Source organism: Mus caroli, unplaced genomic scaffold, assembly GCF_978045245.1.
Source record: "Mus caroli unplaced genomic scaffold, Mus_caroli_1 scaffold_8, whole genome shotgun sequence".
Classification (NCBI taxonomy): Eukaryota; Metazoa; Chordata; class Mammalia; order Rodentia; family Muridae; genus Mus; species Mus caroli.
In genome coordinates, this window is record NW_028227263.1 from 53,602,412 (window position 1) to 53,629,356 (window position 26,945).

A 26,945-nucleotide genomic window follows, 5' to 3' on the forward strand; every position below is an offset into this window, starting at 1 on the left:
AATTCTAAGCCAGTACATGATATGCAGCAGACTCCATCTGAGTGAGGGGTACAGGAGAAGTAAAACCCTACCTACCATGTAATGGCACTGTGTAAGGCATTAGAGGTTGTCTTAGTCAGGGTTTCTATTCCTGCACAAACATCATGACCAAGAAGCAAGTTGGGGAGGAAAGGGTTTATTCGGCTTACACTTCCATGCTGCTGTTTATCACCAAAGGAAGTCAGGACTGGAACTCAGACAGGTCAGGGAGCAGGAGCTGATACAGAGGCCATGGAGGGATGTTCTTTGCTGGCTTGCCTCCCCTGGCTTGCTCAGCCTACTCTCTTATAGAACCCAAGACTACCAGCCCAGGGATGGTCCCACCCACAAGGGGCCTTTCCCCCTTGATCACTAATTGAGAAAATGCCTTACAGTTGGATCTCATGGAGGCATTTCCTCAACTGAAGCTCCTTTCTCTGTGATAACTCCAGCTGTGTCAAGTTGACACAAAAATAGCCAGTACAATTGACCCCTTGTCAACTTGACACACAAACACATCACTAGTAAGCCTCAACCCTTACATTCTTATTCATCCCCAAGATCTAAATAACTTTAAAAGTCCCACAGTCTTTACATATTCTTAAATTTTCAATCTCTTTAAAATATCCATCTCTTTTAAAATCCAAAGTCTTTTTACAATTAAAAGTCTCTTAACTGTGGGCTCCACTAAAACAGTTTCTTCCTTCAAGAGGGAAAATATCAGGGCACAGTCACAATCAAAGCAAAAATCAATCTCCAACCGTCCAACATCTGGGATCCAACTCACGATCTTCTGGACTCCTCCAAGGGCTTGGGTCACTTCTCCAGCCATGCCCTTTGTAGCACACACGTCGTCCTCTGGGCTCCAGATGCCTGTACTCCACTGCTGCTGCTGCTCTTGGTGGTCATCTCGTGGTACTGGCATCTCCAAAACACTGCGTGACCCCTTCAGTCCTGGGCCTTCAATTACAACTGGGGCTGCACCTTCACCAATGGCCTTCCATGGCCTCTCACAGTGCCGAGCCTGAGCTGCTGTGTGACCCCTTCATGCCTTCAAAACCAGTACCACCTGGGTGACCCTTACACATTACCAAGTCCCACTGCAGAAGGAGTACAACCTTGCCTATCTCTGGAACACAGCCTCTTTGTGCTTTCAGAAAACACTTCCCAGAAGATGTCACCTCAACGATGCTGGTCTCTTCTTAATCACCGCTAATTTCTTAGCTCCAGCTAACCAGCATCAATAGTCCCAGTAATGCAAAGTTTTTGCTTTAGTAGTTCTGGTATCTTGTTAATCACAGCTGATTCTTCAGCCCCAGCTAACCAGAACTACAAAATCTTCACAATAAAAACAGCAATGGCCCTGAAGAGAGTCTTTAATTTTCCCTCTGAAATTTCACAACCCAGGCCTCCATCCTCTGCACTGTTCTCAACATTATCTTCCAAGCTCCTACACAGAATTCGACAGAGCTCTTAACACCGAATGGGTCTTCTGGCCCAAAGTTCCAAAGTCCTTCCACAGTCCTCCCCAAAACATGGTCAGGTTGTCACAGGAATACCCCACTCCTGGTACCAATTTGTCTTAGTCAGGGTTTCTATTCCTGCACAAACATCATGACCAAGAAGCAAGTTGGGGAGGAAAGGGTTTATTCGGCTTACACTTCCATGCTGCTGTTTATCACCAAAGGAAGTCAGGACTGGAACTCAGACAGGTCAGGGAGCAGGAGCTGATACAGAGGCCATGGAGGGATGTTCTTTGCTGGCTTGCCTCCCCTGGCTTGCTCAGCCTACTCTCTTATAGAACCCAAGACTACCAGCCCAGGGATGGTCCCACCCACAAGGGGCCTTTCCCCCTTGATCACTAATTGAGAAAATGCCTTACAGTTGGATCTCATGGAGGCATTTCCTCAACTGAAGCTCCTTTCTCTGTGATAACTCCAGCTGTGTCAAGTTGACACAAAAATAGCCAGTACAGAGGTGAAGATAATTAAGACATAGCACAAGGTCTCTTCCTTACTGATACTTTCCTCTCTAATCTGCCTATAAACTAAAGCCACAGCTATGCAGTGGTAGAAATGACAACTGTTGAGTTGGAATGTACTTTGCTTATATCTTGTTCAAAGTCAAGATGGAAATACTGCACAGGATCAATTCACCAAGGACAATTGGTGTAATGGTAAAACCCCAAATCTGTGCCACACTGCTGCTCCCCCTACAGAGGACTACAGACTAGAGGCTCTAGTGACAAAAGAATTAAAGGTGAATCAGAGATGAGCATGGCCAACATTATTCTAAGTGTTAGTACAGGATAATTGAGAAATTTAAGCAACTGGCCAAGATCATGTCACAAATTAGTAGAAGGACTGAATCTAGAGAATACCTACTGAAATTCTTGTGTCTAGATCTCATAAAGCACAAAATGTGCTAACAGCTAAAATTCTAAAGTTAAATTGTATTTAGTTACAAAGTTAATTCTCAACCCAGTCTGTCTCTCTAGAACCTCTGTTCTTAATTATCAGCCACCCTCTATAATGTAGATCAAAGTCAATCCAGCACGTCTAAGAGTCCAGTTCCATGATCTCCAAGACTCCTGCCAGAAACGTTTCTATTCATCAAACACAGCAACAGCTAAGAACACATAAAACAGTAGTTTTACTCCAGGCCTAAGGGGAAGGTCACCAGCAGAAGCCAGTGATAGAGAAAGAGGAGTACAAGGAAGAAAGGAAAGATTGTTATCAGTGTCTTCTCCCAAGCAGCTTCTTACAGCTGCATCTTAGTAGACAACAGGCCACTGGGGCAAAAGTTGGGAAGGGGAACACCAAACAGGAACAGAAAGCAGAACTGAAAGGATCTACATACATCAAATTATCCAGCCCACTGTTGTGCTCACCCCACAACTAACTGAGAAGCTGTGGGAAGAAAGGCCTGCAGGAGCTGACAGCCATGAGGCCCACACTGGAACAAGACAAAGACTAACAGAAACACTGAGCAGAAGTTAAGAGGAGTAGCTGGGTGCAAATGACCAGCAGTTTCCAAAAGAGGCATAATGCAGACAACTAAACAGTTGACCTATTCACGACGAAACGAGAAGAGATAAGAAACTCGGGAGATAGAAGCAAAGGTTGGAGAGAGCCCTCTGGACACAGATAGAATTAAGAAAGCTGGCAAAACAAAGCTGTTCCTTGTGCTTGGGATTGTGGTGACCCTTGGTTCTATTCCTATTTAAACATTTGCCTTGCTTGCTAAGGCAAATTGCACCTCTTGCCACCTATAGCTGGGATGATATGTTGTCTTGGAGCTGTGTTATATATTTAAGAATAAACTTTTACTAAGAATGTGTGAGGACCTAGAAGATAGTGTAGTCAGTAAAGAGCCTGAGTTCTGAATCTCCCTCATATGCACACTCTCTAAAATACTGGGCATGGCCTTTGTCTATAATCCTAGACCTGAGCAGGCAGAGACAGGAAAATCTCTAGAGCTCATTGGCCAGCTAGCCTAAATTCAGTGAGAACTCCTATCTCAAAAAGTTACATGAGAAGCAATTAAGGAAGAAACTCTCTGTAAGCATCCACACATATATGCATATGTAACTGTACACACATGCAGATACCCACACAAATATATACATATACCACATAAATACACACAAAAACATACAAATGGGATGGAGATACAGCACAGTTGATGCTTGCCTAATACACACAAAGCCCTGGGTTTAATTCCCAGCACCACATTAATAAAACATGTCAATAAAAATGTCTAAAAGTAGAAACTCAGTACAATCCTAGAGTATAAAGTTTTGCTGAGTAAAATCAAATATACTACCTGTGATGAATTGAACAGGTATGGCCCCCATATACTCATGTGTATAAATGCTTGGCCCACAGGGAGTGGCACTACTAGAAGATATGGTCTTATTGGAGTAGGTATGGCCTTGTTCAAGAAAGTGTGGCACAGTGGAGGTGGGCTTTGAGGTTATATATGCTCCAACTACTTATAGTCTCCTGCTGCCTGTGGATCAAGATGTAGAACTCTTGGCTCCTCCAGCACCATGTCTGCCTGCAGGCTGTCATACTTCCTGCCATGATGACAATGGACTAAACCTCTGAAACTGTAAGCCAGCCCCAATGAAATGTTTGCCTGTAGAAGAGTTTCTGTGAGCTGAGGGTGGTGGCACACACCTTTAATCCCAGCACTCAGCAGACTGAAGCAGGTGGATCTCTGTGAGTTCAAGGCCAGACTGGTCTGTAAAGTGAGTCCCAGAACAGCCAGAGCTACAGAGAAACCCTGTCTCAAAAACAACAACAAAAATGTCTTAGGTTGTATTTATAATAACAATGGCTCTCTGACTCTGACTCTTGTTTCCTCTGGGACCCTTTTCTCCCTCTCCCCCCCCCCCCCACTTCCCCCTCTCCACATGTTCCTGTCCAGCCTTTCCCCACCTCCTCTCTCTGTCCTCCTCTGCCCCCTCTCTTTCTCTGTCTCTACTCCCTTCTCAACTCCCCTTCCCATGCCCCTAAATAAACTCTATTCTAGAAAGAAAGAAAGAAAGAAAGAAAGAAAGAAAGAAAGAAAGAAAGAAAGAAAGAAAGAAAATTGGCCGGGAGGGAAATACACCTGTCATGCAAACCTAAGAACCCGAGTTCAGACCCTAGCACCCACATAAAAAGTCAGTCATGGCTCCACACTTGCCTGTAACCCCACACTTGCCATGGGTGAGGACAGGGGGATTATTGAAGGCCAGGCTTCCAGGTTCAGTAAGAACATTCTCCAGCCTCTCATTCAAGGGAATAAGGCAGAGAGTGATAGCACAGGGCACCTCACATCCTCCTGTCCTTCATATGTGCACTGGTGAGTAACACACACACACACACACACACACACACACACACACGGCAGGAGGAGGAGAGAGGAAAATAAATTAGCATCATTCCACCCTTTACCCCTGCATTCTCTTGAAGCATTATTCCCAGAGATTTTTAGAGACCATATGTACTAAAGCTTCCCCCTCTAGCTTTACTGCTAATATCTGGATGCTATGAAGAATTATATGTGTGTAAAAAAAAGTTTCAGCACAAAAATTAAGAGTAGTTCCATAGGAAAAAGCCATGAGTTCAGCTTTGTTTTACAGTGTGGGTGGAGAGCAGAGGTACAGAAAAGAGGAAGTCCTAGAGTTCTTAGCACAGCCTTCACTTCAGCTAGACAGCCATAGCTCGCTCCACAGAAAGGTTTTCCTAGGGAAAGCATAAAACTCCATAGTCCTGCCTCCAACTTCTCAACTTACAAATAAGACACTGTAGAAATTAAAGGGGCTGTTCCAGAAAGACTTCTGCTACCTCAGCTAAATTAAAATGCTTGCTTGCTTTCTTCCTTTCTTTTCTTTTCGTTTTTCTTTTTTTGAAACCCAAACTTAAATTTCTAGGTCTTTTTTTTTACTTCAAAATTAAATTGTTCTACAACCCCATGTCTTCCCTCTTTCCCAAATTCCTAGTCAAACGTCCCATCAGTAAGCCTGCATGCATCAGTAACCTTCTATTTAGGGCAGCTACTCTGCTAGGGCTTATGGTACTTAGCTGCTTCAGTTAGTCATCACTGCAACCTTCTTCAGTAAACCAAGAAATTTGGCTCAGAAACTAACTGTAACTTGTCCAAGATCACAGAGTGAGGCCAGAATCCTGATGTGACTTCTAAAGCCAAGATCAGACTACTGTACTCTTTCTAATCCCAGTGGCTTGTGCATGCAGGCCTCAGAGACTCCTGGAACTATAGAAGTATATACCCTTATCATTCCAGAGGACACAGGTACTTTTCCATTCAGACCTATAGGGTAATGACCTATGGTCTCATGCTGCCACCAAATACAAAGGCATTGGAGAAGCCTGCCTTAAAACTGTGAACTCAAGTTCAAGACCAGAGAGACCTGATCCTTGCACTCACTTCAGATCGGGATACAGACCTTTTAGCCTCTAAAGGTAACATTTCAGCTGAGAGAAGCAGTTTAGTGAAGCGATACATTCTTATGTAATGGGTACATCTGAATTTGTGCTGAGAGACCTAAAGGTGAAGGTTTAGCCTCCATACCTTAGAATTTGAGTTGAGAGGTATGGGGTCAAAGGTTAGTCTCCATAATCTGGTTTTGGCCAAGGTAAACAAAGAGTTTAGATTGTGGCATTTTCTAAGATGAAGAGTTAAAAATATGTATCCTGGACCTCCAGAACTGGAGGGATAAATTTCTCATGGTCTCCGTTGGGAAACACTCGAATAATTAAGACCACCCTCCAGAAAATGTGAACTAAAACCAAGTCAAGTCCTAAGTATCAGAGTCTGAATTTTGGAGTGGGCGACGGTGCTCCATCAAACTGTAACAGCCAAGCAAGGTATGGGCGGGCGGTTGGGACGTGGGACCTAGAACCCTTACTCCCCAGCCTCTGCTTACCTTCTGTTGGAAGTAAAGAACTGAGTATTTACGGGCTACAGCAGGGTCGGGTGTGGGACTGGCTGACAAATGCGGGCTGCCGAGGATCTTTATCCTAGGCGGGATGGTTGTGGCGGCCCCGAGTGATAGGAAAGACAGGAGCAGGAGAGCCCGGCAACCCATGGCTCGGGACGGCAGCCACAGTGTGGGCGACTAAAGAAAGAGAGCCACCAGCAGAAGCGCAAAGACTAAGCCGGGCCCAGCTCGTAGCTCCGCCCGCTGCAGACCAGCTCCTCCCCCGGGAAACCTAAAACCAGGCAGCTCCTGGCCCCAAAGGCGTTGCCTCCACACTTGCCACTCGCCATCCTCCTTCTCCCCGCCCACCTCCACTGAGGTCACACTCTACGTCGGCCTTTACTACGCAGGGTTTTGCCCCATCCTTATCTATGGCTCCCCAAGCCCTATCGCTACCCTAGGTTATGCCACATCCCCGCCTTTATTGCCACCATCACACTGTCCCCGCAACCTCAGTCCCACGTAACACCCCAGCTCTCCGCAAATCCCTTATAATGGCACGGGGCGGGAGGAGGAGGGAGGGAGAGAGTGAGTCTATTGTCACCAGACATGACGGCACACACGTGACCCTCACTCAACCAGAACAGCAACCTTTCAGACAGAGTTGGACTCTCCCCTCTACTTAGGTGAGGAAACAAGTACAGGGATCTGTACTTGTCACAGATCGCTCTGTCCCCTTCCTTGTAGGCTGTTCGGGCTCTTCGCCTCTGTTGTTCTCGCCTAAGCAGCCCCACGGGTGTTCAGTTCTCGGGTCACCCCCATCGTCCGCATTGCCCGCACGACCCGTCCCTCCTGTGGCCGCTGGGTCTTCCGCGCAGACTAAGCCTTCTCTAAACCTCGTTAATCCATCCATGCTCCGCGATGGCGACTCCCTCTACAACAGCGCCCCCTCCTGTCCAGCCCGCCGCGCCAACTTTCATCCGCTCCCACGCCCTCGGCGTCCGTCTGAGGGGTGCGGCCACTCCTTCCCACGCCTCGAGCCTTCCCGGCTTCCCTCGCACTTCGCCGAGAAAACTACCGCTCCACCAGTCGATGAAGAACGACCCTCGAAACCCACAGCTACCCCTAGCTTGACAAGAAGGGTCGCTTGCCGGGGGGATGGAGGGGAGGGACGGGGGACACGCCCTGCAGAGCGTTTTCTGATTGGCTCTCCTGAAAGTCCGTCAAGACGGTCCTTCCGGCGGAAGAGGACGCGGGAGATTCGATTGCGGGCGTTTGGAGAGAGGCGGGCGGAGCGGCTGGCTGGCAGAGCGGTTGTCCGGGCTTGTCTGTGTCCTTTGCCTCAGGTGAGACGCTGAAGAAAGGAGTTCTTGGGGGGCTCTAGGTGGAGAGACTCCTGACGAGGCGCTGTAACCTTGCACTCCGTATGAATTGATTTCAGGACTTCTGGCCGTAAAAGCCGGCTACGAGGTTCAACGGGAAAGTCAATACTTTTCATGTTCCTTGGCGAAGGTTTATCAGCACTTTACTGTTGCTGCGGAGCCCCAAAAACCCAGAAAGGAAAGGGCTCGACTTTCAACTGGGGCATAAAACTATGTCAGCAGGTTACTGTGCTAGGTGCCGGCAAAGATGGTTTGTTTTATTTTTTCAGATGACTTTGACTGCCCAGAGAAAGTAGTTTCCTGAGGAATGTACGCAGTCTAGAAATTGAAAGGTGTCTGAGATCCAAATCCAACTCCCCACTGAACACTGCCACTACCATAATCTAACCTGTGACAGTTGCATGCTGTGACAGTAGTAGCCTCCAAGACCAGGCAGATGGGTGAATTTTTTTTTTACCTAGATACTCACCACTTGTTTTAGAAGCTTCTGTTTGTCCCGACATTTTTAAGTCCAAAGTCTGTAACTTAGGTTAAAAGCTCTTTGGCCTTGCTTGCCTCTCTAACTTCAGTTCTAGACCCTGTCATACCCCCCCCCCAACACACACACACACACACACACATACCCTCTCAGTGTGGGAGATGAAACCCAGGATATCACACACACACACACACACACACTCTGTTCATGACATACTGAATTATCCCCAACCCCAGGTTATCATGTGTGTTCCCCAAAAGCACCACCCTCTCAACTTCCCAAACTTCTTTTTATCCCACCACACCCAAGGCTTGTTCTGACACGTTAGTAATTGCAATTGCTTAGTTTGTAAAGCTGTTCTGGTTTTTTATGTTTTATGTGTGTGAGTTAAGATAACAGGTTTTTTTGTTTGTTTGTTTTTTGGGTTTTTTTTTTTTGGGAGGGGGGGTTCGAGACAGGGTTTCTCTGTATAGCCCTGACTGTCCTGGAACTCACTCTGTAGACCAGGCTGGCCTCGAACTCAGAAATCCGCCTGCCTCTGCCTCCTGAGTGCTGGGATTAAAGGCGTGTGCCACCACGCCTGGCTCCAAGATAATTGGATTTTATACCCAAAACTGACCTTGAACTCCGGATCATCCTCCCTCTAGCTCCCAATTGCCAGATTTATAGGTATGTCAAGGCTGGCTTCTTGACCTTGCAAAAAATGGGATCACTGAGCACTCTGTCATTTTTTTATTCACTCCTCAGATAAATTTTTAAGTGCCTCCATAATGCCAAGAAGGGCCAGGTTTTGGATGACTTCAACTAACAATAGAGACTGCTGTCCTAGGGTAAGTACCCCCCCCCCTTTTGATAGAATTAAACCGAATAGCAAAGTTGAGTATAGAGACCTGTATTAATAAGCTTAGCACTCTGAAGGCCAAGTCCATGAGAATCTCTAGTTTGAAGCCAGCCTGAGATACAAAGAAACCTAAGGGCAACAGAGGAAAATCTTAGCTTTAAAAAGATGGGTCTAGAAATCGCCATGGATCTGGAAAGTGCCCTGTAAAGAATTGATACTAAATTGGTGACTGTGACTTGGCTAGGAAAGGAAGGGAGGAGTCCCAGTTATCTAGCCACCATGGGGTTGCTTTGGTGTGGTTTGAGACAGGGTCTCTTTATGTATCCTTGGCTGGCCTCAAACTCACAGAGATCATCCTGCCTCTGCCTCCTGAGTGTGGGATTAAAGGCTTATGCCACTATTTCCAGCTTTGCTTTTTTATTTTTGAGAAAGAACCTGAAGTTGGGTGGGTAGGAAGATGGGGAAGGGGAAATATAAAATATATTGTATGAAATTCTAGAAGAATAAATATTAAAAAGGAGTAAGCAGGGCAGGAAGCAGAGGCAGGTGGATCTCTGAGTTCAAGACCATCCTGGTCTACACAGTGAGTTCTAAGATAGCCAGAACTTTATATAGAAAGATGATATCTCAAAAAAGGGAGGGGGTGGGGGGATAAAGATGTTGGATATGACATGGTATGTGGAGGGAGAGTTTTAGGTATCTGGCCATATGGCTAGTTAGAAATAGTATGACTTACTAAAATTGAGAGGATTTTGTGACAAGAAGGACTTAACAGGAGTCAATTTTTGTTACTTATTAAACTTTGAATTTGTGAGACTTGTAAATCCAGTTGACTCCCCTGTAAGAAGTGACATTATGGAAGTCTTTGCATTGTTTCATAGATACACATTGATGACTAGAACACGTTATCAGCCTGGACCACAACTAACTTCCTGGCTTGTCTGTTACAGCTTTACCTCAAATGCTCCCTTCTCCACGTCTGTCAGAAATACCCCAGAAATGATACCAAACATGGAAAAGCTATTGTCTGCTCCAACGCTTTCCTAGTTAATGTCTCAACAGGAGTTTCCTACAATATTTCCCCCTCTGCTGTCAATGTTGTTTCTGCCTTTCGTGCATATCCGCCAGCAGCCTGAGAGCTCTTTCTTAGGGGCCTCCGTCAGGTAGACCTGACCCTTGACTGTGCCTCAGAAAAGACTGAGCAAAGCTGACTACTAAGTATTTAATTAGAGTTATTTAGGGAAAGGAAAGAACTACAATTCCAAGACATGGTGTGGGTTTCACGAGATGTTGAGATCTGTTTACAGCGTCTTGCTCTGTATGACCCTGTGGCTGATTTACATTAGCCCAAGGAAGTAATTTATGAGGCTTTTGTAATTCCAACTGTAAGGCGGTCTTATGAGGTGCACTGCTTAGATTTGGGGGTGTAAAAAAGGTGCAATCGTGATAAAACTCTAAAATCCTAGCTCGAAGTAAGTTAGTCTGTAGAACATATATTTACGTAGTCAACTTAGGTTTATCAGTTGCTTTGGAGTTTCTGAACTCAGTAAAAAAGGCAAACTGGATCCCAAGGTGAGGGACTTCTTCACCTTCTCATGTCCCCCACAGTTTTTCCTTTCTTTCCTGCCTCAATGCCCTCAACAGAACTATCTCTAGAGAGAAGAGGATGTTCTACATATTAATTGATCAATCCTATAGCCCATCATTAAGTACCTTTCTGTTTACAGTTCATCTTAACATGCAGTTATAACTCTCTCCACACCTGCAGAGAGAGAGAGAGAGAAGCTGTGATATACAGTTCTGTTTCATGATAAATTAGAAGTATCTTTGGTTATGGTGTAGTTAGTTCCCCCATAGAGCTTTAACACTAAGCCTGTCAGAGCCTTCATGGTTCTCCTCTATGCGCCATAACACTTACACTTCTCTCCCACTCTCCTTCCCAATCTTATTTCTACTTGTATGTGTTTCCTACCTAGTATTTTTGTTACATTTTTCTTATTATAAAAGCTATACATTTAGGGGAGAAATGACTTAGCTGTTAAGAGACCTTGCTCCTCTTAAAGAGGACCTGGCTCACATCCAGTAGTATTACCTACTGTAACACCAGCTCCAGGCGTGGGTACCTGCACACGGGTGTACATAGACACGTAGAGACAAACACATACATATAAATACAAATAAATCATTCCCCCAAGAAGTGTACATTTAGAAAATATTTTAGATCTGTAACATTGTTAATGATGTTTTAATTCTATCACTGACAAAAAATACTTTTTTATAAATCGAAGTTATATTATACTAACCCTATCTGTCTCCTTATCCCTCCCCACCTCCAAGCAAAAACCTGATGAGCCCTCCTCTTCTATTTTTCTCATGGTATTGTGTACATTTCACTTATATAATTTATCACAGTTACGTCACTTTCTGTTAGCTCTTATACTAGAACATAAATCTAGTGACTAGGAGAGAACTGTGTCTTTCTGTCATTGACTCATATACACCAACAGTTGCCATTTAGCAGCTCTGTAATATATTACAGTGTGTAGATATATTGAGCTTATCAAGTTGGAACATGTTTTGTTGGTCAAAACAGCTAAAACAAATGTAATACTATACCATCATCCTTCCAAACAAAACAAAAAGAATAAAAAATTACAATGCAGGCCAAATGTGAAGCTGTTCTCAGGTCTATAATGTTTCCCAATTTTAGTTCTTACTCAGACCTGGTACTTTTAGCTGTCAAACACACAATCACTGCATTCCATGTGTGTATGTGTGTTTGTATCTGAGTGTGTGTATATGTGTATATATATAATATATATTTGTGTGTGTGTGTATACATATATATATATATGTGTGTGTGTGTGTGTTACATTTATCATGAAGGAAGCATGATTAGACAGAGAAGAACAAACTCCTGACTGATTACTATATTATTGTCCTTCATTCAATGAATGAAGTGTCTTTTTACCATGTAGGTTAACCAGGTAAAATACCAATTAAAAATAATAAACTGACCTCTTTCGTTTCAGTTCTTAAGTAACTTACCTGTAAATTACAGTGTTTTGTTTTGTTTCTTAACATACAGATTTGATCCACTAGAGGGCAATAAACCCTTAAATAAAAGACAACAACCAATCTTAGAATGTAGCAATTCGTTATTGCATAATTTAAAAATTAATTCCAAAATACCATGCTTATATTAAGTTTTTCTTGTATTGGTGATAAATGTGTGTGTGTGTGTGTGTGTTGTATTGGTGATATATATATATATATATATATATATATATATATATATATAATCAGATCTGTAATTCCACCTACTTGGAAGCTGAGTGAGGAGGGTCACAAATTCCAGCCCAGCCTTGGGAAACTTACAAGACATCTCAAAAGGTTGAAAATGTAGCTCAGTGGTAAAATGCTTGCCTAGTAAGGATGAGGTCCAGGATTCAGTCCCTAGTACTTGAAGGGAAAACATATGTAAAACACAGGGTCTCAGTTAAATTATAAATCAACCCATCTTAAGTATCTATGTAATAAAATTTATAAATAATCTTTTGATGAGGAGAGGAAAATGTTTATTTGGCTTGTTCATCACAGAGGGAGGCTAAGGCAGGAACCTAGAAGCAGGAACTAAAATAGAGACTATGGGGGAACACTGCTTACTATTTGGCTTCAGGCTCATATACTTCTCTTTTCCTTATTTGGGGTGTGTGTGTGTGTGTGTGTGTGTGTGTGTGTGGTGGTGGTGGTGGTGGTGGTGGTGGTGGTGGTATTGTGTTCTTTCCTCTGGTTTGAAGACAAGATTTTTCTTTGTAGCCCTAGTTTTCATGGAACTTGCTCTGTAGACCAGGCTGGTCATGAACTCACTGAGATCCACCTGCCTCTACCTCCCAAGAGGCTGGATTAAAGCTGTGTGCCTGCATTCCCTGGCACTCTGCTACTTTTCTTAAACAGCAGAGGCCTACTTGCCAAGAGGTGGTACAACCCACAGTGCATAAAGAGTAATTTTGAATGTCCACATAGAATATAGAATTCTGTACTGAACCCCCTAAATATTGGCCCACAATATAATCACAGTGTTAAACCTAGAGGGCTAGGAGATAGCTCAGTGGGTATCACTGCTTGTTGTATAGGCTTGAGGACCTGCAGAGCTACAGCAACTAAGTAAAATCTGGGCATGGCTGTATGTGTGTGTGCAACTCTAGTGCTGGGCTCAACAGTTCTGAGCTATACACTAGAAATATGGAATGGATGGAAAGGAGCAAAGAAATGTGAAACATTTAGTAAGGCAGAAGCAAGAAACAATCCCTTCCCATGCTCCCGTAACTTACTAGGACATAAATACCAAGGAAAGGCAATCAAATGAGAAAAGGGGTCTGGAGAAATGGCTCCGTGGTTTAGAGCACTGACTGCTTTTCCTGAGGACGCATGTTCAGTTCCTAGCACCCACATGGCTGAACTATCAGGGGCTTCCTCCATGAAGTCTCATCAACATGGTTGCCAAGACAAGACTGGAATCTGAGCTGTTAGCACGAATGATGGGTTTTTGGTGGACCCCTTTTCCTTATAAATTATATTTTAAACTACTTCATTTTCCTAGGTGGCAAGCAAGTCTAGGAATATATGGATGTGTTTGGCAAAACTTTGTAACTTAATCATGTATACCTAAGGTCTCAAAACAATAGTAAAGGATTAGGGTTTTCTTTCTTTCTTTCTTTCTTTTTCAAGACAGGCTTTCTCTGCATAGACCAGGCTGTCCTGGAACTCACTCTGTAGACCAGGCTGGCTTTGAACTCAGAAATTCGCCTGCCTCTGCCTCCTAAGCGTTGGGATTAAAGGCGTGAGCCTTGGATTAGGGTTTTCTATACTCCCTTTCTGAATATAGATAGGTGGTCTATATGTTTAACTTGTATCTATCAACAAGTTTTCATTTTTAAGCTTTGGTGGGAACTTTTTTTTAATTGAAAACTTTTTTTCTTACAGTGTAGTCTGATCATGGTTTCCCCTCCTCCATCACCCAGATTTTTCCGTGTTCTCCACCCATCCAACACACCTTTTTCTCTCTTTAGAAAACAAATAAGCCCAGAGGCCTAGGCTAAAACCAAATACTGCTGTTCTAAATAATGATGATAATAATAACAACAGCTAGTAAATGACTCCTGTTAGCATTCTGCTACTGTCTGATCAGTACCTTGCTCTACTAGCCTCAGAGAAGCTTCCTCCTGCATCTGATGGGAAGAAAACCCCACAGCCAGATAGATATGCAGGGAATGAGAAACCTTGGAACACTCAGCCATACGCCAGATGTTTCTATCAAATCCCTCCCCGCAGGGCTCAAGGAACCTGGTGGAAGAGGAAGCAGAAAGAATGTGAGAGGCAGAGGGGATGGAGGACTAATCAACAAGGTCAAGTCATAAGGCACATGTGAACTCAGAGGCTAAGAAAGCATATACAGGGGATACAGAGGCCCTTCGTTTATATGTTATGACTTCTAGTGTACGGTTTACAAAGCAATATGAGACAAAAATACTGAGTTCATGTTGTGTTAGCTATCTATTGCTGGGTACGGGATCTACCCTTAAGTGTAGCTTATATACCTAGTGAGACATCACTAGAAAAAGCAATGGGAAAAATCCTATTTTCATGGAAATACTATGTCTTGACACAGGAATTTTTTTTTCACTTTAGTTGTTACCTCCTTCCTGGTCCACCCTCCCACAGTTCCTCATCCCATTCTCACCTACTCCCCCACCACCCACCCCAGCCCCCAATCCAAGAGGATGTCCCCACCCCTTCACACTCCCCGGGGCCTCAACTGTCTCTACTAAGACCAGGCAGTCTTCTGCTGTTTATGTTGACACAGGATTTGTAGAAATCTTTTACAGCTAACACATTTCTGTTAATGATCCTTGAAAAGCTATGCCTAACTGAATTTTACTCTGTCAGAATTTACTGATTCCAGTCTCAGAAACAGATCACACATTTTTACAAATTGATATAACTCTCTGAAAAAACATAAACTTCTTTTTGAAAGCATTTATTTTATGCTGTGTATAAGTTAATCGTTGGGGGGAAATGGTAAGTCAATGTACAATTTAAAGAATTAAAATGAAATTATAAATAGAGTATTGCTTTTATATCTTTGACATGCTTATATAAACAAGGATTGTAAAACAAACAAAAACAACAGGAAACACCCCAACCTCTTAGACCAGGTAGCATTCTTATTTGCTAAATGTCTCCTTTCTCTCTTCAAACTGTAAAACTCTACTCAATGAAATCTACTAAAGCAGTTTTCAGTTACTGTCCCAAATAATTTAAGCTCCTCAGGATCCCATGAGTTCAAGGCCAGCCTGGACAAAAAATGGGGAAAACCCCGCAAAATCACAGGGAGGAGGAAGAAAGAAGTTGATTCATGGAAAATCCTTCCCATTAAAATTGTAACCACAACTTCTGTGTCTTTTGTAAAAAGATGGGAACAAGCTAAGTGATTTCTCAACTAAATTACTAGAATAGACTAGTTGCTCAGAAGTAGTCATTCAGTTTTTCAGTACTTGATTACCAAGTATGTGTCCCCTGATTTAATCCCCAGTACAGAAAAGCAAAGCCAGTATACTGACACTGCCTTCACTGATAACAAAACAAAAGATAATATTGACTGATTGGTTTTCATAAGAATTATATTCAGAAGTATGAAATTCTAGCTGTAGGTTAGGAGAAGTTGATGATCTTTTAAAAAGTAAAAATGTCCACTAGGAGGCATGGGAGAATGCTATTCATGTGTGATTTAACATTTGCATTGAACCTCATGCTTGTTTTCTCTTGTAGGACAAAGTATAGACACATGAATAAAAGACGGAAATTCCTTTTTGCCTCAGTACTTGCTCTCCAGAATTCGAGTTTTATATATCCATCATGTCAAAGGTGCTTCTCTAAGATAATCCTTGAGTCCAAAAGGTAAAAGTAAAAATTGTATAAGTAGACACTTTCTGTGACTCAGGGCAAATGCACACTAAATTCTCCACACCAGAATATCAGATTCTCTCGGAAAATTTCAAGGTTGGTTCTTCTGTTAGTCTTAGAATAGAATTGAGGAGTAATCTAATTTCTAGAGGAAAGTTTTATGAGTATTTGGGGGCAGGGGCGGGTTTCATGGTCCTCAGGTTATTATATTTTTTAGCGTGTGTGTGTGTGTGTGTGTGTGTGTAAAAGTCGCTGTCACCATGCTTATTGGTACATATACAAAATGCTTGGAACCAGACATGTTTCAAATTCCAGAACTTTGAGATTTAAGAATATTTGCATAAACTTTGTTGGTTATTGAGTGTCCCTGATCTAAACGTGAAATAAAAATGCTCCAGAATGAATGTATGTTTGTTCATTAGTGAATGATTGTCTGCATTTCAGGCTGTTCTGGAATTTGCAGCTCTTGTATGGTAACCCTGGTTTCAAAGCCTACAACGTTTTAAGTCATGTCAGTGCTCCTGAAACTTTTGCAAGTACTCTGAAATTCAGAATTTCACATCAGATATGTTCAAATTCTAGTAATCTGTTGTACCGTGATAAAATCATTGTAGCCAAGTACAGTTGAGAGCCAAATATATATATATATATATACACACACACACACAAATACCACCTATCTTTGTAGAGTAAAAGTGAAAAGTTAGGTTTGGAGTTCTTTGTCAACTTTGTGTCTGGACATAAGATTAAGATGGTAGTAATGCCTAGTAATATATAAATAAAAGTAGTGAGCTATTAATTTTCACTAGTCATTTATCCAGATAGAATTGAATGGGGCATAGGGAGTAATCAGGAACCTTTCTTAAAAACACTATGGAATGTTTTGAGTTCATGCTGTGTAAGAGTAAAGATAAGTTGCGAACATCTACTAATGGTATGACACTGGGCAAGAGATGTAGATTCTGTGAGTATAATTACATATTTGTAAGGTTGAATAATAATATCTACAGTATGGAATAACTATATAGAAAAAAACATACAGAAATCTAGTACAATACATGACATATATGAGGACTTTTAAAATGGCACCCATTTTTGCTGAAAATCTTTTAAAAGTATACTTTGCCTCTTTTAGTAAGTCATGATGGTTAACATTATTCAGTGGAGCCAGAATGCTTGAGTTTGATATGACGCCTGACCCCTTTTGTTTGAATGGTGAGAGATTAAGTAAGATAAGGTCTTACTCAGTGACCTAGGTTGGCCTGACACTGTATATCCCAAGGTAACCTCAAACTTGTAGCAGTCCTTCTATCTAAGCAGCCCAAGTAGGGAGAGTATAAACATTGGCCATCATAGCCACAACCATCTCAGTTATAGCTATGTAATCTTGCCCAAATCACTTATATAGTTTGAGCCTAAAACTGGACCAAAAATATCTACCTCTTGGAATTTTTATTTGGATCAGGGAGGTTAATATACATAACATATACAGAACATTTGTATAATATCAGTAACATAGATGTAATATGCAGATGTAAAATATTTTTTAAACTTTGCTATTTTCCAAGTGAGCTACAGTATCACTGTATAGCCCAGCTGGCCTTGAACTTGCCATCCTTTTGCCTCTGCTTCCCAAGCACTAGGATAACGAGCCTACATCACCGTACCCAATAGACCAAGGATTTATCTTAAAGATAATCTTTCACAAAACCTTGGGTTGAATAATACTACCACTGTTAGCTCTTTAGACTAGTGTTAGCAGTTTGTACAGTTTGTGTTTGCTGTGTGCTAGGCATGAACGGTTTTGATTGATTACCTGATCTTTACTTAACTTTGGTAAGTAGTATCAAGAAAATTGTCCATTTCATTTAGATCTTTAAATTTTGTAGAATACACAATATTGATTCATAAGATCTGTTAGTTTTATTATTTTTCTGTTTATTTTCTGTCTGGATAACCTGCCCATTGATAAGAGTGGAATGTTGAAGTCTTTCACTATTAAGGTGTGAGAGTCAATGTGGGATTTAACCTTTAGTAATGTTTCTTTTACAAATGTGGATGCCCTTGCCCTTGGGTTATAGATGCTCAAAATTCAGACATCATCTTGGTGGATGAGTATGAAGTTTTTCCTTTGAGTATGAAGTGTCTTTTTCTATCTCTTTTGATTAATTTTGGTTGAAAGACTATTTTATTACATATTAGAATGGCCACTCCAGCTTGCTTGTTAGGTCCATTTGCTTGGAAAACCTTTTCCCAGCCTTTTACTCTGAGGTAATGTCTATCTGAGGTGTGTTTCTTGTATGCAGCAGAATGATGGTGTGTGGTTTTGTGTGTGGTATAGAGTTATTTATTTCCTCTGTTTTCTTAGGTGTCATTAGGCTAGAGATTTCCTTCTAGTATCTTCGTATGGCTGGATTTGTGGATAGATATTGTTTAAAAGATTTTTTGGGTATAGTAATCTAGGCTGACATCTGTGGTCTCTTAAAGTCTTGAAGACATGTGCCCAAGCCCTCTGGCTTTTAGAGTCTCTGTTGGGAAATCAGGTGTAATTCTGATGGGTCTGCCTTTATATGTCACTTGGCTTTTTCCCCTTGCAGCTTTTAATATCTTTCTTTGTTTATACATTTAGTGTTTTAATTGCTATGTGGCAGGAGAAGTTTCTTCTCTGGTCCAATCTATTTGATGTTCTGTAAGCTTCTTGTATGATTCTAGGCATTTCTTTCTTTAGGTTGGGAATATTATATGATTATGTTAAAAATATTTTCTGAGCCTTGGAACTCGAGTCTTCTTATGGTCCTGTTCTCCTTACATGTGATCTTTCCTAGTATCTCAGATTTCTTGGATATTTTGTGTCATGAAATTTTTAGATTTAACATTTTCTTTGGCTGATGTATTAATTTCCTCAATTGAATATTCTATGCCTGAGATTCTCTTCGATCTCTTGTGTTCGATTGGTGAGGGTTGTGTCTGTAGTTCTCTTCCCTAGGTTTTCCATCTCCAGGATTCCCTCAGTTTGTGTTTTCTTTATTGCTACCATTACCATTTTCAGGTCTTGGACAGTTTCATTCATTGCTTAACCTGTGTGATTGTATTTTCTTGTATTTCTTTAAGGGATTTATTCATTTCCTCTTTAAAGGCCTCTATCATCTTTATAAGATTGGATTTAAGTCATTTTCTTGTGCTTTGGCTCTGTAAGGATATCCAGGGCTTGTAGTAAGAAAGCTGGGCTCTGGTGGTGCCACATTGCCCTGGCTTGTGTTTTTTGAATGATCATTAGCCATCTGGTTGTCCCTGGTGTTGACTAGATGTTCCTCTTGCCAGCAGAACTCCTGGGAGGCAGGCAAAGCTGATGGCAGGAGGATAGAGCTCAGGGGACAGCACGAAGCTTACATCTGGTGGCTGTGCCTCTTGTGGTTCCGCAGGCAGAGGATTGGCAAGGAAGATGTTTCTGGGGCCTGGCAGTCCTCAAGAAGGCAGGCAGAGCTGTGGGCCAGACAATAGAGCTGGGGGGGGGGGGGGAACCTCATAACTCCAATTACTATGTGTTTAAAGGGCCAGTGTTCCAGAACATAAAAAATAAAGGTAACAATTATAACATATTGCAAACTAAAGCAGGAAAATACCACCTAGGCCTATAGCTCAGTGGTGAAGAAGCCTAGCATACAAATAAGTAGAAGTTATAATAATTACAGCAATAAGAGGGAGACTAACACATTAGTGTTCACTTAATTTTTTGTCTACTTTTGACTTACCTCTGTATTGGATTTTACATGCAAGGTCCTCAAGATTTTAGACATTAGTAACTATTCCAAGACCAAGCAGTATAAAAATTAGATTTACACCTAATATGTATTTTAAACTACCCTTTGGCTATAATTGGATGTTATCTTGAAAACAAGTTTTATTATATGCTTTTGAAGTCTAGTTTTTTTATTATCCAATATTCTTAACATATCCTGATTAATTAGAGTAACTTTTGGGAGTTGGAGAGGTCATAACTCTGGCCCCAGGACATCTGATACCTCTGCTTTCAAAGGGTACCTGTATTCACATGCCCCATATAGGTACAGACACATGCACATAGTGCAAAATAAATCTTCTCAAAACTTAATTCTTTTCAGGACTTTAAGAAAAATATAAATCAATTCTTGGTGTTCAACTATTTCAAGGTTATTCTTCTGTTATACTGTTTCCCATCGCTTCTTAGCAGTTTGGTATATGTTTCTTCCGGTTTGGTATTACTTAAGTCTGTAAAGAAGTTCATTAACCTAGGTCTAGTAGTGCGTGACTGTACCCCATCCTCCTGAGGGGAGGTGAAGGACCTCAAGAGTTCCAAGCTGACCCTGGCTCCGTAACAGTGGGGTTCACGCATGGCAAACAACGCCCTATCTCAGGAGGGAGAAAGAAGGGTGTTAGGTATAATGAATTGAAGAATTGAACTTACTAGGAATATTTTTACAAACTGTTGTAAATTTGGACAACTCTATGCTTTCTCTCCCACTGTCTAGGTTTACTTGTCCCAAATGTGGCTCTACTGGTGACACTGGAAGTACCAATTACAGATACAAACTGTCCTTGAAAGTGGCAGAATCCAACAAACTATTTTTCATTACTGTATTTGGGAGCTGCTTAGATACATTTTTTGGACTTACGGCCACTGGTTTACACAGGTAAGAATCTTTAAAAGTGTTTTTTTAACCTGACTGCTTGTCCATCATGCTAATAGTATTTGGAAATACAAATATTGAGGGTACTTGTCATTTACTAAAAAGAAACCCTTTATCTCAGGCCGTCAGTTTCCTTAAAAGGTATCTACTGGTTTAATCAAAAATACATAATCATGTTTTAAGTTCGAAGTAACTATTCTGCAATTAAAACATTATAAAAACTCTAATCCAGGTAGGACACTGCAGATTCATCCCTTGAGTGTGGCCTGATCACAGCCTTGAGACTTGAAGAATCCATACAACTGAAATATTTTCTCATTGTCAGCCTTCTTCCCTCTTCACCTGCTCATTTTCCAGAAGAACTATTGGCTCGTATCATTGTACATTAGGACATTAGGGCAAACTGCAGGAAAGGGACAGCAGAAGGACCACAAAGACCACTCCTACCACAGTCGCTTTTACTTTCCCTTAGTATAATTGTGGGCTCTGAAGATTAAATAAGTAAGCATCTACTTTTGGGGTGGGGGACTAAAGGCAAACTTTCCATGTGCTCGTCCACCACTAAGCTTCCTCCCCAGACCTTGCAGGCATCTGTTCACATTTGATGCACTGGGTTTAGGAGGCGTAAATATTTTTCTCCTTTTGTGCTGCAGGAACCTGGTAGGAACAAATTGCAATGCTCATACTTTTATTTTTTTCTCTGCATGTAACTAACAAGATTCATGACATATTTGAAAATAACTGTCTTCTGATTTTACTGCAAGGTAAAATTTCAAAGCTTACCACTTTATTTTCTTTCAAAGGTACCTTGAAGATTCTATTAAAAACCTAGAAACCCTGGACAGTGGTAGAACTCAGAGCCTACTGACCACAGCAGTAGAAAAGTGTTTTGTTGGACAAAGCTTTGTATTTGGAGTAACGGTAATTGAAGCATCTTTCTTTTGAATGTCCTCTGTACTGAAATGATTGTAATTTCCCACGTTGTTTTTAGATGTTACATAGAGAGTAAAGCCTATAGAAGCACTTAAAACTGTAAAAATAGTTTACATGTGATCTATTTAAACATTACAGGTTATAACTCCCTATTTCAAAAGCCAAAGACGTTCAATTCAGTGCTTTCGGAGCTTTTCTATGAATTAGAAAAACTATTAGGTATTTCATTTTAGATTATTACTTTATTTTACTCTAAATTCTATACAAATTACCTAATATCTATGTCTTCTATAAAAGGATAGAAACAACCTTAAAGGTGAATATCTGAAGTTGTTTAAAAACATTAGAAATAGATTAAAGCCTGCTGTGGTGATGCACATTTTTACTCCCAGCACTCTGGAGACAAAGCTGGTTGGATCTAAGTTCAAGGCCAACCTAATCCACAGAGCACATTCTAGGCCAGTCAGGGCTACATAACAAGGGCCTGTCAAAAAGAATAAATTCAGAAGAATGTTCTTAAATTAAATACATAACAGTAGAAAGTTTTAAAATGTACTAACTTGGAAGGAGTAGTAACAAACTGATCTAAACTAAAAAGTACAAGTGGAAATTAGATTATACTCTAAAGGGGGTGTAAATATAGCACTACCAAATGAGCACTAAGGAAAACCCAAAGACAAAGATAAACCAAGAGCTAAGGAACTTTACTTTGTTGAAATATTACATAATTTTGTTCCCCTTTTCTGTGCTTTCTTTTACAAATATTATAGTACCATCATTTATAACAGAATGACTAAGTTTTGTGTGATTGTATTATTGTTAATCAAATAATCTTTATTTCATAAATGAGACAAATAAGGTATGGAGGAGTTAGGAAACATCTAGGACCCCAATGTTCCTAGTAATTGCTGAAACAAGGATTTGAAGTCTCTGCCTAAGTTCATAGTTTTGATATATGCTACTCTTTCTTAACCTTTAAATTCCCATTTCCTCCTTGAGCTAAAAAAAAGTTACTTTGTTTTCATTTAAATTCATTTACTTCTTTCATAGAATTTTGGAGATGTATGTGGACATGATTCAGATTCCAGTAACTTTCAGCAGCCTTGCTGTAAGCACAGAGGAGAAGTCATGACACTTGTAGCTTCCCAGATTGTTCTGCCTAGCCCACATGTTAAAGGATTTACAGTCATTGCCTATTTGCATCCGCTTTTACACAAGAAACCTCACTGTGGCTCTCAGGAACTCACTTCTGATGACTCAGACAGTGATCTTAACAGCATACAGGGCCCTGGGAATACATCCTGGTTTTCAGAGTCTAGTGTCGGAGAGGATTTTTCCAGATTCTGGGAGCCATCTCTTGAACTGACTTCTTCTGACTCACAAGTAACATCTAGTGATGACTTTCCAGCATCAAAACAAATCATGGCCAGTGGTACTCCTAACCAAAACAGACACTGCATCTCCGTTTCCGAGGTCACTAGTTCTAAGAACTGCCATGATTCCCTTCAGAGTTTATGGAGCCTTCATTCTTGTATGGACAAGAATAATACAACAGGAAAGTTGGGTGAAGAATTAGGCTTACCAAGTCCAGTTTGCAACAGCTGTCATGAAAGTAGACTGTCTGACTCTAATTTTTTCCCTTCACAAATGCAAGAACCCTTCGAGGAACATAATTTAGAATGCTATAGTAAAGCAGAAAAAAATGATTCCCAGTATGATATCGCATGTTACCAGCATCATGAAGTAAATGCTACCCCCATCCTTCAACCGAGTTCTTCTGCATTTTCATTGTCATCACTGAAACCTGAAGAAACAGCAAATCCTTCCCAGAAGTCTGACTCCTTGATTTGGGATGATCTACCACTCTCTGAAAGTCTGAACAAGTTTCTAGCAGTTGTTGAAAGTGAGGTTGCTGTAACTGAGATAGATGCTAAGAAAAGAAAACAGGGTATGGATAAAAGCATTGATAAATGTCGCAAAAACTACAGCAGATTATCACTGACTCCATGGAAAAATACTAGAGCCTTAAATACATCATCTTTCAGCTTAAGATCATCACAAGCAATGATGAAAGAAGACTCTGGGAAAGAGGCCCTCTTTTCCAGCTGTAAGTCTAAGTCAGGTCCTCAAAGTCAAAACGAATCAAAAGCAGACAAGACAGAAGAGGCTGTCTCTATAGCCTGTAGTAGGAGTGATATCTCTGAGGATTTTCTACCAGATACTTGCTCATCAGCAATGTTTACATCTTCAAAAGATATGGAAGCCTTCATTACCCAAAAGAGGACTAGTGGGATCTTGCATGAAATTTCATGCAGGCCCAGTACCTCAATAAGTGACTGTTCTGATCTCAGTAACAGATATTTTACTGGATGTGGAGAAAAATTGCATTCAGGAACAAAAGGAAAATTGGCAATACAAAACTGTTCTAAAAAATACAGTGATGCTTCTGATCTTCACAAATTGGAAAATAAGCATAGATGGCCAAAAAAGGAAGATGACAATTTCACAATATGCAGAAAACTCACATATCCTTCAGAGACCCTTTGCAGTAGCCCAGAAAGTATGAATACATCGAAAGAGATGCCTTACAGGCCTAGCAATGATAACTCAACACCAAGGTCTTCTGGTGATGGTGAAGGGAGTTACAATGCTTCTGCTGATCTTTTTGATTATGTTGCTAAAGATAAGGACATTGGAACAGAAATTACCAAAATACCACAGGATAACTTGTTACCACTGGAAGTACCTTGCACAGAAAATTATCCTATAAATGAGAATCGCAGACAGCCTTCACAAAAACTATCCTTGCAAAGCATATCACCCTCAAGGTATTCAAGACCAAGGTCTCAATCAGACTCAGAATGTGATTTTGAAGAAAGCCAAGACTTTGTTCCATGTTCACAGTCAACTCCAGTTGCAGGCTTCCACCAAAGAATTCATGGCTTAAATGGTGCTTCCAAAATACTGCCTTCCATATATTCAAATCTTAATGCTAATTATAAAAACAGAAAAAATTCTCCTCCAACTGGCAAATATCAAGCTACCTCAACCTGCTCAAAGAATGTAGAAACATTTAGGCAGAAACCCAAAAGTCCTTTTGTATCTAGTTTGACACAAGCAAATATTTTCAACCACTGCCCTGCTGCTGAGAGCCTTGAAAATGATGTGGATGAATGGGTCCCCCCTACCACCAAGAAAGTATTTATTTCAGATATTCTTGGATTCAGAGTCATGGGTTTAAGAAAACGCCTTGCTCTCCATTATTCTCCTGACCCAAAAGAGTTACCAAGGAAGAAACGGATAAAAGTCACACATAAAACCAACATTTAATTAAGAAGTTAAAGACTATACCTATAGTTGCAAAACCAAAAGTGCCCAAAGCATGATTATAAGTAATCAGGCTGAAAATAGGAAAAGCCCATTTGGGGATGGCTTTTCAGAATAATACTTTTAGTGTCTGATAGAAAAAGCACTTAGTAACTGAAAGTATTTTCATATAAAGTCACATGAACCCAGTTCCCAGAAATTTTAAGTAATGGCAGATCTGTTTGGAAATTTTTGCATTCACTGATACAGAGAGCGTTCTTTATATTTTGAAGACTTACAGAAAGTCATTAATAGGAGTGGACTGGACTGAATGCTGTTGGATCTTTCAAGGTTTCCACCATGGCTTTCTTTTTTTCTCCAGAATACTGTGATTAAGATAACTGAGCACTTCTCCTTACATTGACTGTATGAATATGTTGATTTTTGTATTTAAAAGTATTTGTTAAAATATAGACACCCAGAAGTAAAGTCTTTACAATCCAAAATATCTTTTTTGTTATATTTTTTATTATTTGAAAATTTCACACCTTATACCCGGATTACACTCACTTTCCAGTCCTTTCAGGTCTGCCTGCTACCTTTGTGACCTAACACCTCCCCACCCACCACCCCCTGGCCTTTCCCCCCAAAAAAGAAGGAAAAAAAAATACAAGTCCGGTTTGTGTTGCCTATATAGTCACTGAAGCATGGTCTACACTCCCAGTCATCTTCCACTTAAGGCAAACATGGTCTTTCCCCACTCACACCCCTGTCAGAAGCCCTCAGTTGCGGAGAGCTCCTCTTCAGCATCTTTAGCACAGTTTTTAAGAGATCTCTTCCATGGTTTCCTGTCTAAGCTGTACTATTTTTTGGGTGGGTGGATGGGGTGGTTTGTCACCCAAGCCTTCTTATGTTCCTCCTTCTCAACTGAGTCTGCAGTCATTGCTGCCACTACAAAAGCAGCTTCCTGTCCTTTACAGTCCTCAGGAGTATGGAACATGGGCTTCCACATAAACCAAAATACCTTTAAATAAGAACATAACTGCTCAGCCATAGGGGATGGTTTGAGGCTTTAATCCCAGCACTCAGAAGGCAGAGACAGGTGGATCTCTTGAGTTCAAGGGCAGCCTGGTTTTACAGAGCAAGTTCCAGGACAGCCAGAGCTACACAGAGAAACCTGTCTCAGAAAAGGGAGGGGGAGGTGTGTGTCACAACTTCTAGGCTTAATATTCTGATCTTAGAATTGTTAATGATGAGTATGCTGCTTTGCATAAATGCGTAGTATAAACTACCAGAGATGGTTGGAAATTCTATACAAATTCAAAGCTAAAATTCATCTAACAGTCTTTGGTGAAACTCAAGGCACTGGAGAGACATGACGGTGGCTAATATCACTTGCTCTACAATTATGAGGATTAGAATTCAGATCTCATCACCCACATAACAAGCCAGGTTTCCTGCAGCTCCTGTAACCACACAGCCCTTTTCTAGCCTTTGCAACTACACACATGCATGTACCACAAAAATGTACAACAAAAATAAATGTTTTTGAAAATCAAAAATCCACGGTTTTTTTTTGGTTGTTGTTTTGTTTTGTTTTTCGAGACAGGGTTTCTCTGTGTAGCCCTGGCTGTCCTGGAAATCGCTTTGTAGACCAGGCTAGCCTGGAACTCAGAAATCACCAGCCCCTGCCTCCCAAGTGCTGAAAAATCCAAGTTTTAACAGTTTTTAAATCAACCCATTTTACACTGCAATTTAAATATACATTAATTTGTTACTGACCTAGTTAAGAATGACCATAGAAATTATGTCTTTGTTTTCTGTAATTAAACTATAGGCAGAAAATTGTTTATGAGCAATGAAAACACTATAGTTCATGCTACATTTGTTACCATTGCATGTTATAACATGCACAGCTCAAAGT

The 26,945-nt window shown here is 41.0% G+C and overlaps 2 protein-coding genes across 2 annotated transcripts in view; one reads left to right on the forward strand and one right to left on the reverse strand.

Moving 5' to 3' along the window:
- LOC110298295 (lysosomal Pro-X carboxypeptidase) overlaps positions 1-6,965 on the reverse strand; it is a 51,423-nt gene extending 44,458 nt beyond the window's left edge. The window contains exon 1 of the mRNA XM_021167456.3: positions 6,455-6,965. Coding sequence (XP_021023115.1) covers positions 6,455-6,616 — 162 coding nt within the window. The 5' untranslated portion in view covers positions 6,617-6,965. The remainder of the gene's footprint in view (positions 1-6,454) is intronic.
- Positions 6,966-7,732: 767 nt separating this feature from the next.
- Ddias (DNA damage induced apoptosis suppressor) lies at positions 7,733-25,643 on the forward strand. The gene is made up of 6 exons (XM_021169059.3): positions 7,733-7,794; positions 9,056-9,138; positions 15,981-16,109; positions 20,624-20,785; positions 21,586-21,703; positions 22,766-25,643. The coding sequence occupies exons 3-6, from the start codon at positions 15,997-15,999 to the stop codon at positions 25,043-25,045; spliced, it is 2,673 nt and encodes an 890-aa protein (XP_021024718.1). The 5' UTR covers positions 7,733-7,794; positions 9,056-9,138; positions 15,981-15,996; the 3' UTR covers positions 25,046-25,643.
- Positions 25,644-26,945: the final 1,302 nt, after the last annotated feature.

Coding starts and splice junctions, on each gene's coding strand:
- Ddias (XM_021169059.3), top strand. CDS start 15,997: ATGAATAAAAGACGGAAATTCCTTTTTGCCTCAGTACTTGCTCTCCAG. Junction 16,110..20,623: donor ATAATCCTTGAGTCCAAAAG/GTAAAAGTAAAA, acceptor CCCACTGTCTAG/GTTTACTTGTCCCAAATGTG. Junction 21,704..22,765: donor GCTTTGTATTTGGAGTAACG/GTAATTGAAGCA, acceptor CTTCTTTCATAG/AATTTTGGAGATGTATGTGG.